The sequence below is a fragment of the Acartia tonsa genome, chromosome 7 (assembly GCF_053477335.1).
Source record: "Acartia tonsa isolate MP-2025a chromosome 7, ASM5347733v1, whole genome shotgun sequence".
NCBI classification, from domain to species: Eukaryota; Metazoa; Arthropoda; class Copepoda; order Calanoida; family Acartiidae; genus Acartia; species Acartia tonsa.
In genome coordinates this window covers 7,976,511-7,993,129 of record NC_137266.1, presented here as the reverse complement: position 1 = coordinate 7,993,129, position 16,619 = coordinate 7,976,511, and the positions used below count along the sequence as shown (strand labels likewise).

The window sequence follows — 16,619 nt, the reverse complement described above, 5'->3', positions numbered from 1 at the left end:
TAAGCATTTTTGGTACTTTTGTTGAATTCCGATTGTTTTTTTCCTAACTAGTAGTGTCTCAATATTTCAACAAGAATTTTAATCTACAGAATAGATAGTTTATTTTGTATACTATCAATGGGGATATATTTATTAATCTTAGATTGTCGTATCCCTGGTGACTAAAAAAATGATTTACTAACCTGCAAATCTAGCGCACATCCCATATTGATATAAGCCAGGGAGATGAGGAAAGCTACAGAGTAACCAAATATTTTGCTGGCTGTTTTCTTGGCCTTGCTACGGGTTACCACCAGCCGTAGGTCTGATTCAGAGTATGTTTCTTCAACCTTACAAAAATTATCGTTTTATGACAAGTTGTATTGTTTTCAAACAGTGGTGAGAAGGGTGTTTTGCCGAGGGGGTGTATTGAAAAGGGGGAAGAAATGCCTTTAAAATTTTAATTGTATCCCCTGCAAGGCTACAACCCTCTTCTAAAATCTGCAAGCTTTCATTTCCATATGTATTATAGACTTTGGCATGCTGAAACTATCATGAATAGCCAAAGAAAATACTACCTAGGTACCAACCTTGTTAATTAAGAATAATTCTAAAAAAGAAGGTTGTGTGATTTTAATTCCACAAACTTCAATCAAGATCGTAATTAATACCTGTTTGTCCATGCTGCCATCAGCTGAATGAGGTTTAGCAGCAATAACTTTAGCTGATACGTGGCTGAATCCAAGAAATTCACCAGACACATTCAATTCAACCTAAAAATATTCCATTTAATATATTCTAAATAAGTGAGACCATCACTAAGCTTGTCATAATGATAAAATTTTGGCACAGCTAAGATTTAACTGGACTTGCCTACAAACTTGTATGTGGCTACTTTTTAAAATACTTATTATGTTCCTAAAGTACTAAGTAAGTAATATTTTGTTCTATAGATTAAGATTAACTACAAAACTGATTGATTTCATTTCACCATTTTAGGAAGGGGGGGGGGGCGAAAGTGACACTTTTTGAAATCAAAACTAAAAGTCAACAAAGGAACTCAACTAAAAAAAGGGTTACAGGTCTGAGATTTTGCATGGCAGTTGCTTTATAGAGGTACAATATGGAACTGTGAAGAAACGGCGGCGCAACCGCCGAAAACCGCCGTTTCCCGCCGTAATTATTGTTGCCTTTTCTCGGCGGTTTTCGGCGGTTGCGCCGCCGTTTCTTCACAGTTCCATATTGTACCCCTATAAAGCAACTGCAATGCAAAATGTCGGACCTGTAACTCTTTTTTTAGTTGAGTTCCTTTGACTTTTAGTTTTGGTTTCAAAAAGTGTCACTTTCGACCCCCCCTCCCTCTTTACATAATGCTGAAATGGTTCTAGGAAAGTTCATTTTTAGATTTACGTCTATGGATGGTTTTTCATTACTTTTCTGCCCTTCCTACCATTTGTTATACAGAGTCCTTATATCATGCTATAGTTTAGTACATCAAGGGTATGTGGGTTTGGTTGGAACAGATGTGCCACATTTTAAAAAGTTCGATAGAAGGTGCCAGTGGAGTTCGGCGGCAGCGAAGTTTCTTCACAGTTTCAAATAAAATTCAGCTGCCATGCCCAATCCCAGTTTAATAACTTTTTTTAAAATATATTCTTTATGTTTTTGTTACGACAGTGCCTTCCCTCCCCCTCATCCTCCTCCCTTTAATAATGAAATTAATCACCTGAAAATCTGATTCATAACCAGTGATGTTGACCTGAAGGTAGCCTGTCTCGTCCTAAAATTTTAAGATCTTGCCTTGAAAGTTGTAAAGCTCAAGTTTTGATGTTGTTATAAATTCAGTAGGTAAAAGACAATTTATAATTATTGAGATCTTAAGGGATACCTAAAGATATTTAGGTAGGTAACAAATAAAAAAATTACACTAGCCAAAAACTCCTTTTTTAAAAGGGAGGGGGCGGTTGTGACACTTTTTGAAACCAAAACAACAGGAATTCAATTTATAAAAGAGTTACAGCACTCAAATTTAGAATGACCGTCGCTTTAGAGAAGTACAATGTGGAACTGTGAAGAAAAGTTGGAGAAACCGCAGCTACCGCCGTTTTCCGCTAAAAAACAATTCGGCGATAACGGCGGTTTCGCCGCCGTTTCTTCACAGTTCCACATTGTATCTCTTTAAAGCAACTGCCATACCAAATTTCAGTGCTGTAACTCTTTTTTAGTTGAGTTCCTTTGACTTTTAGTTTAAGTTTCAAAAAGAGTCACAACCGACTACTTACCCCCTTTTTCTTTTCAAAACTTTAATTGAAAGTGGGGCCTAGAGGACTCTAGGGGCAGTAGTCGCTAGTCAAAGAAAAAGCACATACCTGTTCCCATCCTTCCTGGAGGTTGTACAGCTTGGCTATGTTTGGATCCTGATTGTGCAGCTCCAGGGTATACGAAGTATCCTGCAGAAAAAAAACATATATATGTACCTATGCTATGTCAGAGTTCGAGGAAAACATTGGCCAATAAAGTAATAATGTATTTTCTCGTATTCATTCGAATCCGGTGGATAGGAACCGGTTCTCATCCATACGAAAAAACTATGTCTAGCATCGTATTGCATCCAGCTTTCTACGAATATAGAAATGTACAATCATAAGATTAAAACCAGTTTTTTAGCCGGTGCCTCCGGCACCTCGGGGCTAAAAAAACTAGTTTTAATCTCATAATTGTACTTTCTATATCCGCGGAAAGCCGTTTATAATACGATGCGAGAAATAACTATTTTACACTTTTATGACTTAACGAAAAGGGTCAATTACTTAAGAGTGCTTTTCTATTAGATAATCACTAGGTATTTACTTTCCTATTAGATGTTGAACAGAGCAACAAATAGGCAATATTTGAATTTCTTTGGATAATTAAGCTTTGGCTTACAAATTATTGACTGTTACAATTGAGGCAATTTTTATTTTTAGGTAAATCCTTATAATAAAGTAACAGGATGTCTTTCTGTTTGTGTGTTTGTACCGAAGGATCTTGCTAACCGCTGAACCGATCGGGTTCTCCTTAATAGGGTAGCTACTCATAGGTCCCGGGAAGGTTTATAACTATTTTTTTTGGGGGGGGGGGGGTATCACCACCCTCCCAAGAGAAATCGCCCCTAGAAAAAAATTACCCAACCCCCCCAAAAAAAATTTTAACTTTCCTTTTTAAATCTAATAAAATAATAAATTGGGTTATCAAATTCGACTCTCCCCTCCTCAAGTGCCCCTAGAGGCCTCTAGGGGGCGTAGCCATTAGTGACAAATCAAGTGATTAATCCTATTTAAATATCTATGGACAATAAGCAGAAATTGGTGTTTTAACATTCTATGCCTGACCCCGCGGGGCTACCCAGGACCAATTCTTCCTAACCCAATATGACCCAAGAAATAAACAAGCAAAAAAAACTACCCGCCCACCCAGTTATTTCAAATGTTTTTCAAAAATAATGAGGGGAGGGAGGGGTATCAATATTTACTCAACAGGTTACTTTGTGTGAAAGCGCAGCGGAATTTATATTGTATTTCACCTCTGTTTGAACACAATCAAAGCAAAGAACTTGGAAGGATTGGTTTGTCATCTCTCTTAGCTTTTCTTCCCCGGCACCAATACTAAAAAGAGCATATATTTTGAATATTAAATATAACGTCAAATATATGAAATTACTTACCTAATGGGTTTTAAAAAGACAGTCCATTAAATATATGAGCAATGAGCATCTACTCTAGTCTAATTATTGTTTTGTCCGTCTGTTGTCAGTAATGATTCAAAATACATGAACAATAACAAACTACAAGCAAATCCGTCAAAAAATCTTACCTTGGAGTGGAGAAGTTTAATTTCCATCCCGCCAAATTTTCTGCTCCGTGCACGGTTGCCAGCAGTATGGGGAAGAGTAGGCAACAATATAGTACTAAATAGATAGATAGATTAAGAATGTTGCCAGAAGTATGAGGAAGATTAGGCAACAAAATAGTATAGACATATATTATGATATTTTAGTACTAAATATATGAATGTTGCCAGAGTGAAGGTATAGATATCATATGGCAACAAAGAAATCGTTGCTCCATGTACAGTTGCCAGAAGTATTGGAAAGAGTTGGCAACAATATAGTTCTAAATAGATATATAGATTAAGAATGTTGCCCAAATAAATAGATATGGCAACAAAGTAATTTTCAGCTCTATGTACGATTGTACTAAATAGATAGACATATAATATAGTAATAAATAGATAAATGGATGAAGAATGTTGCCAGCTTAAAAAGTAAGATATGGCAACAAAGTTTGTTTACAATATGAACAGGTTGCCAGTAGTATGGGGAGAGGAAGTGTGGGCAACAATACAGTTATAGATAGATACATGAACATTAAACAGTGTTGCCAGAGTAATGAAATAGATATGGAAACAAAGAAATTGCCTTAGTATAGTGAAGAGATGGCAACAACATAGTACTAAGGGGGGGGGGGGTTTACTGCAACCATCTCGTAATCAATGTATAAATGGCACTTAGAATTCGAATTTTGATCTAAAATTCTGCATGAGTAATCCTTGGTAGGTCTATTTTCCCTAAATCGAACAAAAAGTTGGAAAAATAACGGCTAACAGCTGGCGGCTCAGCAGTTTAGCCATTTTTTGGGCTATTTTCAATGCAAATCATCACGAAACCTATCTCCACATAATAATATTTTCTGCTCCAAAATGTTTTCAAACGGTTCTAGCCGGTAGTTGCTGGTACTAGAAATCTGAAAATGTTGTTTTTGTATCATTTCACATGATTTAAAGCAAAAATATGTTTCAAAAAGTTGATTCCTACGTAATTTATGACAGATTTGCCCTAAAAAAAGCCAAAAAACGGCTAAACGGCTGAGCCGTTACTTTTTCAACTTTTTTGTTCGATTTAGGAAAAATAGACCTACCAAGGATTACTCATGCAGAATTTTAGATCAAAATTCGTATTCTAAGTCTATTTATACATTGATTACGAGATGGTTGCATTAAACCCTCCCCCCCCCCCTTATGTTTCCATAATATGGCAAACAAGGTACTTTTTAATCTTATATATTAGGTCGCCAGTAAAATTGAGAAGAATAGGCAACAATCTAGAATATTGCATGGGAAAGTTAACAATATAGTAGGTAACTAAATAGATAGCACAATCGTTTTATAATAATATACCTATGGCAAAATAATATGAACAAATAGAATGAGAAATGAATTAAATTGTCATAAATACGTTTAAGAGCATTACAAACGAATCTAAAGTACAAAAAACGTTATCTATTATTTACTGATACTGTTACTGATACACTAAAGAGTAAGTATAGAGAAGCTTGGCTCCATAGATAAAAATCTAACTTACCAAGGATATGGAGGGGATAGAGAGGACACATCTTGCCTCTGCAAACAAATACAAATTTTAATCAATAGAAAAACAATCAGAAATTTTTTCAATCATATTACCAACGATACATATTACATATAAAATTACAATCATTACAGGGTGTCCCTAAAAAAAGGTTTGTTTTGAATAAATTCCCCTTAATTTCTACTATAATATCCTTACTTATTCATTTAGGTCATATTCTAAACCTGTAGGGAAGGGACATTGGACTGAAAATTGTACTTGTACCCCAAGGTCTGTAATACTTTATCTCATTCGATGATGAAAAACTTGGGATCCTTTGATTTAATGTAATTTGATTGGTTCAAACAATCAACTAGAAGTGTATAAATATTTCAACCAATAATTATAACATTTTTTCATAGTCAGTGTGAGATATAAAACATTGTCCATTGTCTTATCCCTTAAAATCATTGATTAAATTTAGTTGATTTGAAATGTTCTTTTTGGGACACCCTGTATCTTTGATAATTATCACCACTAAAAATTCACAACTTATGTAAAAAGCTCGTCTTTTCAATAAAACTTTTAGTTTTGGTGTTGTAAATTTTAACATTTTGTAGATTTATTTTTGAGGAAATGTTTTACGAAAAAAGTCAGGTTTAATTTGTGCTAACCTAAATATTAACTTATTGAATATTTTTTTTTTGAAAATAGAACATAACCTTATTCGTAGAACATTTCATTGTAACTTTTTTATTTGAAAGCCATTTAAAAAACAAGTGATTAACTAATAAACAATAAATACAAATGATAAATTACATGAAAAATGATGATCAGAAAATTTAAAGCCATTGATTAAATACTAATAAATACAATACTAATAATACATGTAAATTAAGCGGTAACTTTCAATAAATATCACATTAAAATAGGTATTTTGTTTTAAATATTTTGTTATGTGAATAAACTATACCTAGGTACTTAATTAATGCCTAAATATTTCTAATAAATTGCTGAGATCAAAGTTAAAATTAAGCTTCAATAGATTTTAAATTAGATTATTTTTCTATACAAAACTAGAATGGCAATGTCCATAATTAGCGCAACAACTTGTAATGGGCCATAACAAGGGATATTTTCACGAATAAGGTTCAATTAAAAGGTGTTAATTTATAGTTTTAGGAAATGTATTTATTAAAATCAGTGTTTCGGAGCCGAAGCCGGGAGCAGCAACATTTTTGGTGGAGCCGGAGCCGGATCCGTATTTTTCGTTAAAAACGGCTCCGGCTCCAGATTAGCTAAAAGTGATTTTTTAAAGTAATAATATAATTTGGCAACGGTCTATTTCCATATAATAAACTGAAAAACTTGTGTTACTTAACAAATAGACACACATCCTTGTACTTTTATATAGCTTTAATCAAATAAAAGCAAAATATTTTATATTATTTATTTTATTTTATCAATTTCAATAATAAAAAAAATTGATATTTTAATTTTAAGGTAGGAGCCGGAGCTGGAGCCGGAGCCGCATCAAAATTAAACGGCTCCGACACCCTGATTAAAATGGTCAGGACTTATTTATTAAATAATTGCATTAAATGACATAATATAAACTTAAATTGAACAATAAAAAAGCAAATAAATTAATCTTTTAAAGACATGGATTGAATTAATTATAGTTTAGCTGCGATACTTATATATTATTATACAATCAATCTAAGTTATTCCTACCTTTCCATAATTTGTTGATGTCAACCGCTTATTTAATACTAATAAATAATAAGAACAAATATTTCTATTCATTCAAAAATCAAAACAATTGTGAAGTGATGCCTATTTATAGCAAGATAAAAAATCCGCCAAAATTAAGAAAATCTGTAATTCTTATTTTACTCTTTAAGTAAAGTCTCTAGGAAAAACAGATTAATGGTATATTATTTTTTAAATGCTGCTTTAATTTCAAACTTTTAAATTATTAAAGGCGCTTTTATTGGAATACAATCTTAAATCATAATATACAAGTAACAGGAAGTCTATTTGTCTTAGTACCGTTTTTTGAGGAGGATACTTACAACCTCCCAAAAGTTATCGCCCCTATAAAAAGTATCACCTGAAAAATTATACTCTTTTTTTTTATAAAATTAAAACTGAAAGGGTCAACTTACCCCTAACAACCCTCTCCCTCTCCTCAAGTGCCCCTACAGGCCTCTAGGGGCGTATCCGCTTATGTTGATAAATGCTAGGAAGGTACTAATCCTTTGTATTATGATATGACGTAATATTTGTTTTTGTAAATATACAAGTGGATATCTTTATATTCTATTATATTAAAACTAAAAAGGACAATAGAAGTATGGAAAAAATATGAATAGGTACAATCTATTTTATTTCAAGCAAAAACGAAGAGTGCACTAACCTAAATTAATATCCCACTATTTCAATTTATTAGTTTATATTGGAAAAATGAAATTAGAATAAATCTTCGATTTTATAAAACTGAAACTAAGACAAAAAGACGACTAAAATCTAACAAAAAGTTGATTAAAGAGGAATAATGTAAATCAAAATTTTTAAATGAAAAGGAGCATAATAGAAGTCGAATAAACAATAAAGAAAAAATTTGTTTACTAGATTTGCTGCTCAAGCAAATTACATAAATCAATCCTTTCGGAGCAATGACCATAACTGGTAAAGATTTCTAAAATACTGAGCAAAAAAAAATAATAGGAAATCAGATATTTCTTGCTAACTTAGGACACGGTATAAGATCCAGTAAAAATTTCAATATATTTAATTTTATATTCATTTAAAAAAATCAAGGCTGACTGCTTTTCAACTGCTTTTTTGTGGTACTGATATTCTACTTTATTTTCTACTATATAGCGGCTATGCCACAAGCTTCTAGGGGATATTATTTAAAGGATTAGAAAAGTAGCCTAAAGCCATCCAAAGACTTACATCTAAAATCCAAATACCATAAAACCATTCCAGGATCTATGTTACATAAAGCTCCCTAAAATGGACAAACTGATAAGTTCATTGGTCATCGAAATCTTAAGCTACAAACAAAACCTTTCCACTGTATTATAAAATAGGCAATAAAGTGTAGTTAATCCTTAAAAATAATTGTCTCTTGTTATTAAAAACTTTACCTTAATCTATATCTGTCCTGTTTTACTCTTAATATTTAAGAATTATTTTTCCTTTGAAATGCTTGCTCTCTCTTTTAATCTGATTAGAAGACTGAATTAAATTGAAACATTGAATGTCCAATAGGTTATTGTATTTAAAATATACGTGACCATAAAACTGCAAGAAAAATGTATCATTTTCATTGCAAAAATACTAGTTTATACAACGTTGACTTAAAAGGGTTTAAACCTTTTTGGGCAGGCAATTTAAAACATCATTATGCATTTTGTTCATTTTTTGTTAACGGAATGAACATATAGGTAATAGAAGGCTGAGTCATTAAGGTTCTTTATTTATTTTTTTGGTAAAAATCTGTAAAATAATATTTCAAGAAATCATTAAAAGTTAAAATTTCGAGAATAAAATTAAAGTTATTAAAGTAGATAGGTACCAATCGTTGGTTTGATATTTAAATGTTTAAAATATTTAAACAAGGATAATAATTGGATGATAGCGTAGCTTAAATGTGAAACGTAAATAAGAACAGTTAAGACTAAAGTAACTGTAGTAAATAGGTAGCTGAAAAAGAAAAATGAAATAGATGAAACGTTTTAACTTACACAGAAATACTACCTATAGAGTATCTACATTCTACACTACACATCTCCAGGGAGTAAGGGAGGGGACAATGGGCAATTAATTCAATTTAAGAGTATTTGCTGAAAGACCTTGAAATCCAGATTAATCCAGCAAATATAGAGGAAATTTTAAAGGGAGAGTTAATACCTACAATACAGAAAACAATAAAATAAGAAGAAAGTTCCAAGAAAAAAGCATTCATTTGAAAATTATATTACCAGCACATCAGACTAACGTAACCATTATGTAATTAATAACTAGAAAAATCTCCCTGGAACCCATTCAACCCATAGCCCCAAAACAAATATCACAATAAAGTTGATATCTATGAAATGATATTTTCTGTAGAGAAAAAATTGTTAAAACCAGCCAAATTAAGTTTATTGATAATTGTCTGCAATATTCAAAATTAACAAACGAGTTAGCGGCATTCTGTGCCCTAGTACCCAAAGTCAGTCAGAAACTGCTAAATTCGTGCACATTCCCTAAAAGCCAGTACCCAAAGTCTGAGACTCCTGAAAATTGAATATTCGATCCATTGTCCCCTCCCTTACTCCCTGACACTTCTCATTATTGTCATGAAATTTCAGCATTAATTAGACATGAAATATTGGAAATTAATTTTCTAAATTGAATAAATGTCAATTATTAAAACGTATTACCTATAGGTATAACAATAAAAATATATTATGTCATTGTGTGTAATATCATATGTCTATTGTTTGTATTATTAAAATTTAGTAGAATTCATTCTAGTAAAATTTGCAAAACCGTAAAACATAAGCAAAAGATTGGAAATTATTTGTACAATAAAAGGCTAAATGCTGTCTAAAATTAGTCCAACAGCCAAGAATACACAAAATACATACTTAAAGATGCTCTTTAATGATGGGATTGTTGACAAAATAATCGGAGATCTAGCTTAATTAGCAGCCGTGATAATCATCTATTTTACCTCTAGCCAGACGGACGGATGATAAATTATAATTCAAAAATAAAAAGGTCTCACATTTGAAACGCCTTTACAACTGAATAAAAGTGTTCATTTTTCTAAATATAATTGAATGTGTTTATTTTACTTTGCAAAGTACACAAAGTCATTCAATTTAAACTTTGCAATGTACGCTATAACCTTAAGCTTATATATTATATTAGTTGGATGTATGACTCATATATAGCTAAATGGATATAGGATACGTGGAAAATTGGCAGAAGAAAATTTGTTGTCAATTTAGGTTCCTAATATGGACATCATTGATTGGTCAATTCGTTCATCCAGTAGGAGGGGAGGGTATAAGGCAAAGGGAATGGTTGGGGGGGGGGGGGGGTATATTTATCTTAGCCAGCTGAGAGTATCACTTTATTTAAGTACATGAAAATGTGCCAACATCGCAATATCACAAGAGATACAAACTAAAATGCCTTTAAATTCACAACTTAAACGGTTCGGGGTTTCCAAACAACTGAGATTTAAAAATCTTATCACGCTTGATTGCTCAGCCAAAAGTGATACAAAATGGTTGAATATTTTAATTATCATCCTATTATTTAAATAAGTAACTAAGTGCTTTTTGTCTGATGCTTAAGATTTCAATGAATACTGATCCGATTGAGCTATCCATTTAAGGGAAGATTTACAGAGGTTCCAGAGTTGCTTTAAGCTATTCTACTTTTTAGTTTTAATCCTTGGAATGGTTTAAGACAGAGTCTTTAAATGTTAGCACATAAAAGTAGTAAGGTTTTGATTAGCTACTAATGGTCCTGGGATGGTTTCATGCAATTTAATGTTAGATTTTAACCTTGGGGTGTTTTTAAGTCATTTTCTCGTATTCATTCGAATCCGGTGGATAGGAACCGGTTCTCATCCATACGAAAAAAACTACCAGATTTTTTAGCCGGTGCCTTTGGCACCTCGGGGCTAAAAAAACTAGTTTTAATCTTATAATTGTACATTCTATATCCGCGGAAAGCCGTTTATAATACGATACGAGAAATAACTATTTCTGCCCCCTTCATATACTTTTAATACAGAGCCCCAAGTTGATATATATGAAATAACAAAAACATCAATTTGATTTTAGGAGTGCTATTTCCATTTAATTATTTTGTAGCCCCATAACTAAGGAGTGTTTACACAGTATCATATAAATTCATTTCCTTGTTTTTTTAATTTAATTAAAACAAAATGACAGTTCTAATTTTATAAAGTACAAAATCAAATAAATAACAGTTATTCTTGCTTTAGACGGACGGACAAGCTAACATTCGAGCCTTTTGTTTACTTTTAAAATTTTTTTGATGAATTTTAATTTCGCTGCATATGGTTTTTCCTTCCTGTTTCATGACTAATAAATGAATTGTACTACCTAATATTCGGAAATTTCTAAATCTATGAAAAAAAACTTAAAGAATATCATTTATAATTCTTAAAAGTAAATGTTTAAGAGGTACTTGTTTTGAGTATTTGGTCAGACGTTTAGACGAACAGTAAAGTATAAAGTAGCTACGCTAATAAATTATTTTCATTTAAGGAGTATTAAAATTAAATACTTTCAATTCATACCTACCTAAAGAATGGATTTAAAATCATAATAAACTAAAATATTTTTTTTAATACTAATTTTTAATTTAACTAAACATAAATACATAAAATAAACTCTTTTTGTTCTTTGGGTAATGATATTAAATACCTAATTTAATTGAGTATTTTAGATAAAAAATCCTCTAAACGTAATCGGTGGGAAAATGCATTTTTTGATGGGAATTAAATTCTTTTGTGACTAATTAGCTGCCTTCAAATTAACTTAGAAGTGTTATAGATAGATAATTGAATGTTATTATTGGACCTCTAAGAATATTTTGTAGGAGTATTAAAAATTTTAATTGCAATACACTTCATAAAGAAATGCTATTCAAATATTAGTACAATGAGATGGGCAAAAATTAAAGGATTATTTTTGAAGAAACCCAAAACTGGTAATAGAAAAAGAAAATTCCAATGAGTAATTCAAGAAATTCCCAACCCTCATTAAAATTAAATAAAATCCTTGCCCGTCTTGAAAAATTATTTCCTTTATAATAGGCGTTGAAAATAAAACAGATTTTTAATTAACAACATTAAATGAGTTATTTAAGCAAACAAAATATCCATTTATGCTAAATTTTGTTTGCTTAAATAACATTCTATTGCAACAAAAAGGTGATGTTAGCAAATAATTTCTTGAATAAAATCATAAAACGTTTTTTCATTTAATTTTCATTTTTTTCACTGTTGTGTTTTTATTTGACATTAAAAATAAAAATCATAAAAAATCTTCCAAATCAAAGAGAAAAAATCTTTGAATTATTGGTCAATTTAAGTTCAAAGATTTTTTTATTGTAAAAAGTTAATTTTTTAAAACTATTTTAGAAAAAAAATCTTCTAACAAAAAAAATTATCATAATCCAAGATGGCGTCAATACATGTAAAATAATATTTTCAGAACAAAAAATTAAAACTTGAAAATCTTTTTTCACAGATTGAATTTCAAAAATCGGTCTGACAGTTTTTCCAAAGTCAGTATGATCTATCGAATGAAAAAGGTTTGAAACTGATAGAACATTTCTTTATACTAAAACATATTTTTTCTCCTGTTTTTTCCCACACTTCCAAAAAATGAAATTCTATAAAAATTAAATGGTTCCCACGTTAAAAAAAAGTTCCCACGGGTCCTAAAAATGAAATTAAATGAAAAACATATGTACCATTTAAATGAAAATTAAATGGTTCCCACGTTCAAAAAATTTTCACACGCATGAAATTCTTGAAAAAACCTAATTAATTGAATATTTAAACAAACTGAATATCGCATTTTTTGCAATGGAATGTTACTTTATGTTACCATTTGATTTGATTAGGCAGTGTGATTGGTTTCAATAGGCCAGCTAATTCATAACATTATTTCATCTCCATATATTTCAATTACTCTCATACAGGCCAGGGTTGAAGTACAACTTCTTCGTGAAATGACGATCTAAAAAAGAAAGTCAGTGTTAAAAATTGAAACAAAAAAAATAGATAAGCGGATTTCTTTGGGAAGTCAAGTCTGCCATAATTTTGACCTAAATCACAAAATATTTTCTTTCGCATTAAATCTTTGTTGATTATAGCTGACAAATATGTAAATTTTTACAAGGATCAAGAGATAAGACAATGGACGATAAATTGATGTACATCACCAATGATGATACACAAAATTCCGTCTTTTGTAAAATACAATTAGTGGTTGAATAAAAGTCCCCAAATTTATTATGCCAACGAATAAGAAAACACAATTCTAAAACTTTGGGGACTAAAGTAATACAATGTGCCCATCCTCCCTGCTGTTAACTAACCCATAAATTCTTCTAAAAAAACTTACTTTCAAAGGCAAAACTTTGTTTGAACCCATCCTCGCTTTCATAACCTCCAAGCTTTCTGGCAACTACTGTCAGCAAATCACATAGCTCCATCTCATGGGAATAACTGAATAGGAACATTAAGTTCAGAATAATAAAATGCTACAACAAGGTTATGATAACGTCAAATAAAATATCTTATTTTTTGTGCATTCTTTTCATTTTTCTTACTAACGAAGCTACTGTGGCCCTATGGGCATCTTTGCTTTGGCAAAAATAGATAAAGCCTGATCTTGACCTCTATGTTGCTTTCTTAAACGGGGAACTTAATTCATTCAATGGTTATCGAGATCTTAACGAACAGACAAAATTATAATATAATCCGGGTTTAAAAAGAAAATTTGTTCTTACTTCATAAACACATCGACCAGTGATTCAATGAACCAAGTTCCACGGTAGATGTCGCGCTGTGACACATATCCGGGCAGGGTGGAGTACGCTGAAATTAATTCATTTTTTTTCAAATTATATTTTTCCATTGATTTTCGCTAAATTAGGCACTTTTATACCAAGCCTAAAACTCAAAGAAACTCAACCAAAAAATGGTTAAAGGGCTTGAATTTGGCATGACTGTTGCGTTGATAAGGTACAATGTGGAAGTCAAGTGTGAATTCTGTTTGTCTTTTTCGCGAAATTAAGACAAGGAGGGCGAGGTGGATTAGACACTTTTAAACCAAACCTAAAACTCAAAGTTAACCAAAAAAATTAGGTTACAGGACTAAAATTTAGCATGATAGTTGCTTTAATGAGTTGCCCAATGCCCATCTATGATATTTTGGGCATCGCTACTTTTGGATGTTGTCATTTAAATCAATTAGGGGGCATCGTAGCTCTGTGGTAACGCACTGAGTTACGGTGATGAGAATACGAGTTCAAACCCACTCGTGTTGCAATCACAACATGTTATCTCAAATTCTCTAATGTGGAATCACGCAACCTCCCCCAGTTGCGTTGGAAGGGAGATTGAATAGAATTATAAGAGAAGAACTATAGTGTGAACCCCTTTTTCGTAAATCTGACAAAGGAACTCTTCCAGCTGACAAAACACCTTAAAATTTTTCGAGTATATAATTTCTAGAAAGCTAACTTTATATTAAGGAATTCAACAATCCATAGCTAATTTATTAAAGGATTTGTAATATGCTTTACACTATACTAGAAAAATAAATTTTAACACGATATAATTTACGTGAGAAAAGCTTTATCTTAAGAAATGCGACTATTTACAGCTAACTCTATATGAACAAAATGAAAAAAATATGCCCTTTCTTCTTACCCATATGTGTACAGTGTATACACAGTACAACACTAGGTCCTGTTGAAAACGTAACGAACGTACTGTTGTATTGCTATTTGTTGTTATTTTATTTTTATATAATTTATTTCGAGGTAAACATGAAACAAACTATGAATTTATGTATTTTAAATGTTATAATAGATATGAATTACGAATTAAAGTATATAAATCATGTACATTTGAAGTCCGAGATATTATTTTTTTTTGTTTTAATAGAAACTCAAGAAAAAACTATGTTTTTAAAAATTTAAATTCATAAAGGGATTTTTATTATTTTATAACGATTGCAATAGATAAACCATATTTATTATTAATGCACAGATAAAACATAGATGTGAAACAACAATATGAAGGCAGTACTTCATGTGATGGACTTGATTCGAGTAAAAGTCGAAAGAACAGCTCTAAATAACTCTAAAGTGTAAAACTAGAAAAGAGGACTATCCACGAACAAGAGCACGTGATTCTAAGTACCTTCCAGCATTGATCCTGAGTATTTTCTTTCAAAATATAATAGGTCACTATTAATAATTAATATATTGACGAGAAAATTTATGTTTCACCACTTCAAGTTGAAGAAAAGTAAAAAAATGTTCAGGTTTTTTAGTCAAAATTCTATCAAACGTTTTGTTGAGTTCGGGGTGTCTTTAATTGTCCATGATGTCAAATGATAGAAATTAAAAAAGTTAAAAGCACATTTACTATACCTCATATGTATGTTTAAATTAATGCTAGTATGGATTAATTTGCAATCTATATACACGAGTATTTGCATATGTATCATCAAATATCCATTTTATTAAAAGAATTAGCTTCATACCAGTTTTTAAAATCAATTAAAATACCTAAAAAAAATATGGTGAAACATAAATTTTCTCGTTTATACATTAATGATATATGGTGACCTATTATATTCTGAAAGAAAATACTTAGGATCAATGCTGGAAGGTACTTAGAATCATGTGCTCTCGTTCGTGGATAGTCCCCTTTCAGTTTAATTTAACCAATGACAAGTTGTTAAAGTTCTGCCATCCTCCTGCAGAATTTCACATTAGACATTATTTCTCTAGAGTAATCACTCTACTGGAGATTGTTAGGTAGTTTGAATGCCTAACAATCAAGTATATAATACCAACTCATCCCTTAATCCCAGGCTCCTCTGAGGAGAGTGTGTCATTCATTACGGTGACTTAATCTGGGACACATGCCATACTCAAAATCGGCGAGGGTGAGGTAATAATGAGGAGCTCTCATGAGACAGCGTGTCAAGTTATACTTGAACGTGGAGCTTAAACTGGCCCTAGTGGCTATACAAAAGTGTCTCAACATACTCCAGGAGTCTTAGATCCAAACTCTAAGAAACTATGGCTAATCAAACAAACAATTTAAATCAATTAAAATAATAAGTTATACCTATGAGGAAGTCTTCCCAAACCGGATCTTTGTATTCAGGCAAGCTCTTCTACAAAATTAAGATTGATAAGTTATATATATTATATTGTAGATTCAAATTAATGGATGAAAAGTTTGAGTTCATAGTTTTTAGGCCACCGTTGAAAAAAGTTGTTAAAAAAGCTTTGGTTAAGAGTGTAACAAACAGCTCAATGTCCCTTACCTCCCTGGTCCTCACGGACTTGAAAACAGAAATTCAAGTAGGTAGCTATGCCAACAAGCACTAACCTGTATTTCTTCGGGGGGTATGATGGCCGCATCCATTTCTTCTCGTCCATCAGTTACTGTCTAAAACAA

At 31.5% G+C, this 16,619-nt stretch overlaps 1 protein-coding gene across 5 annotated transcripts in view; it reads right to left on the bottom strand.

Moving 5' to 3' along the window:
• LOC145324766 (caspase-3-like) overlaps positions 1-16,619 on the bottom strand; it is a 233,698-nt gene that overhangs the window by 8,447 nt on the left and 208,632 nt on the right. For 2 of the 5 annotated variants that reach the window (XM_080167388.1, XM_080167390.1), the window contains exons 2-8: positions 5,378-5,417; positions 3,832-3,925; positions 3,542-3,623; positions 2,349-2,429; positions 1,706-1,759; positions 651-752; positions 183-329 (exon numbers count right to left, since the gene is read on the bottom strand). In XM_080167388.1, coding sequence (XP_080023514.1) covers positions 183-329; positions 651-752; positions 1,706-1,759; positions 2,349-2,429; positions 3,542-3,623; positions 3,832-3,925; positions 5,378-5,408 — 591 coding nt within the window. In that variant the 5' untranslated portion in view covers positions 5,409-5,417. Of the gene's footprint in view, positions 1-182; positions 330-650; positions 753-1,705; positions 1,760-2,348; positions 2,430-3,541; positions 3,624-3,831; positions 3,926-5,377; positions 6,439-12,975; positions 13,150-13,536; positions 13,641-13,924; positions 14,013-16,283; positions 16,333-16,550; positions 16,611-16,619 lie in introns of those variants that run through there. The other 3 variants (XM_080167393.1, XM_080167391.1, XM_080167392.1) reach the window with 3 other exon arrangements.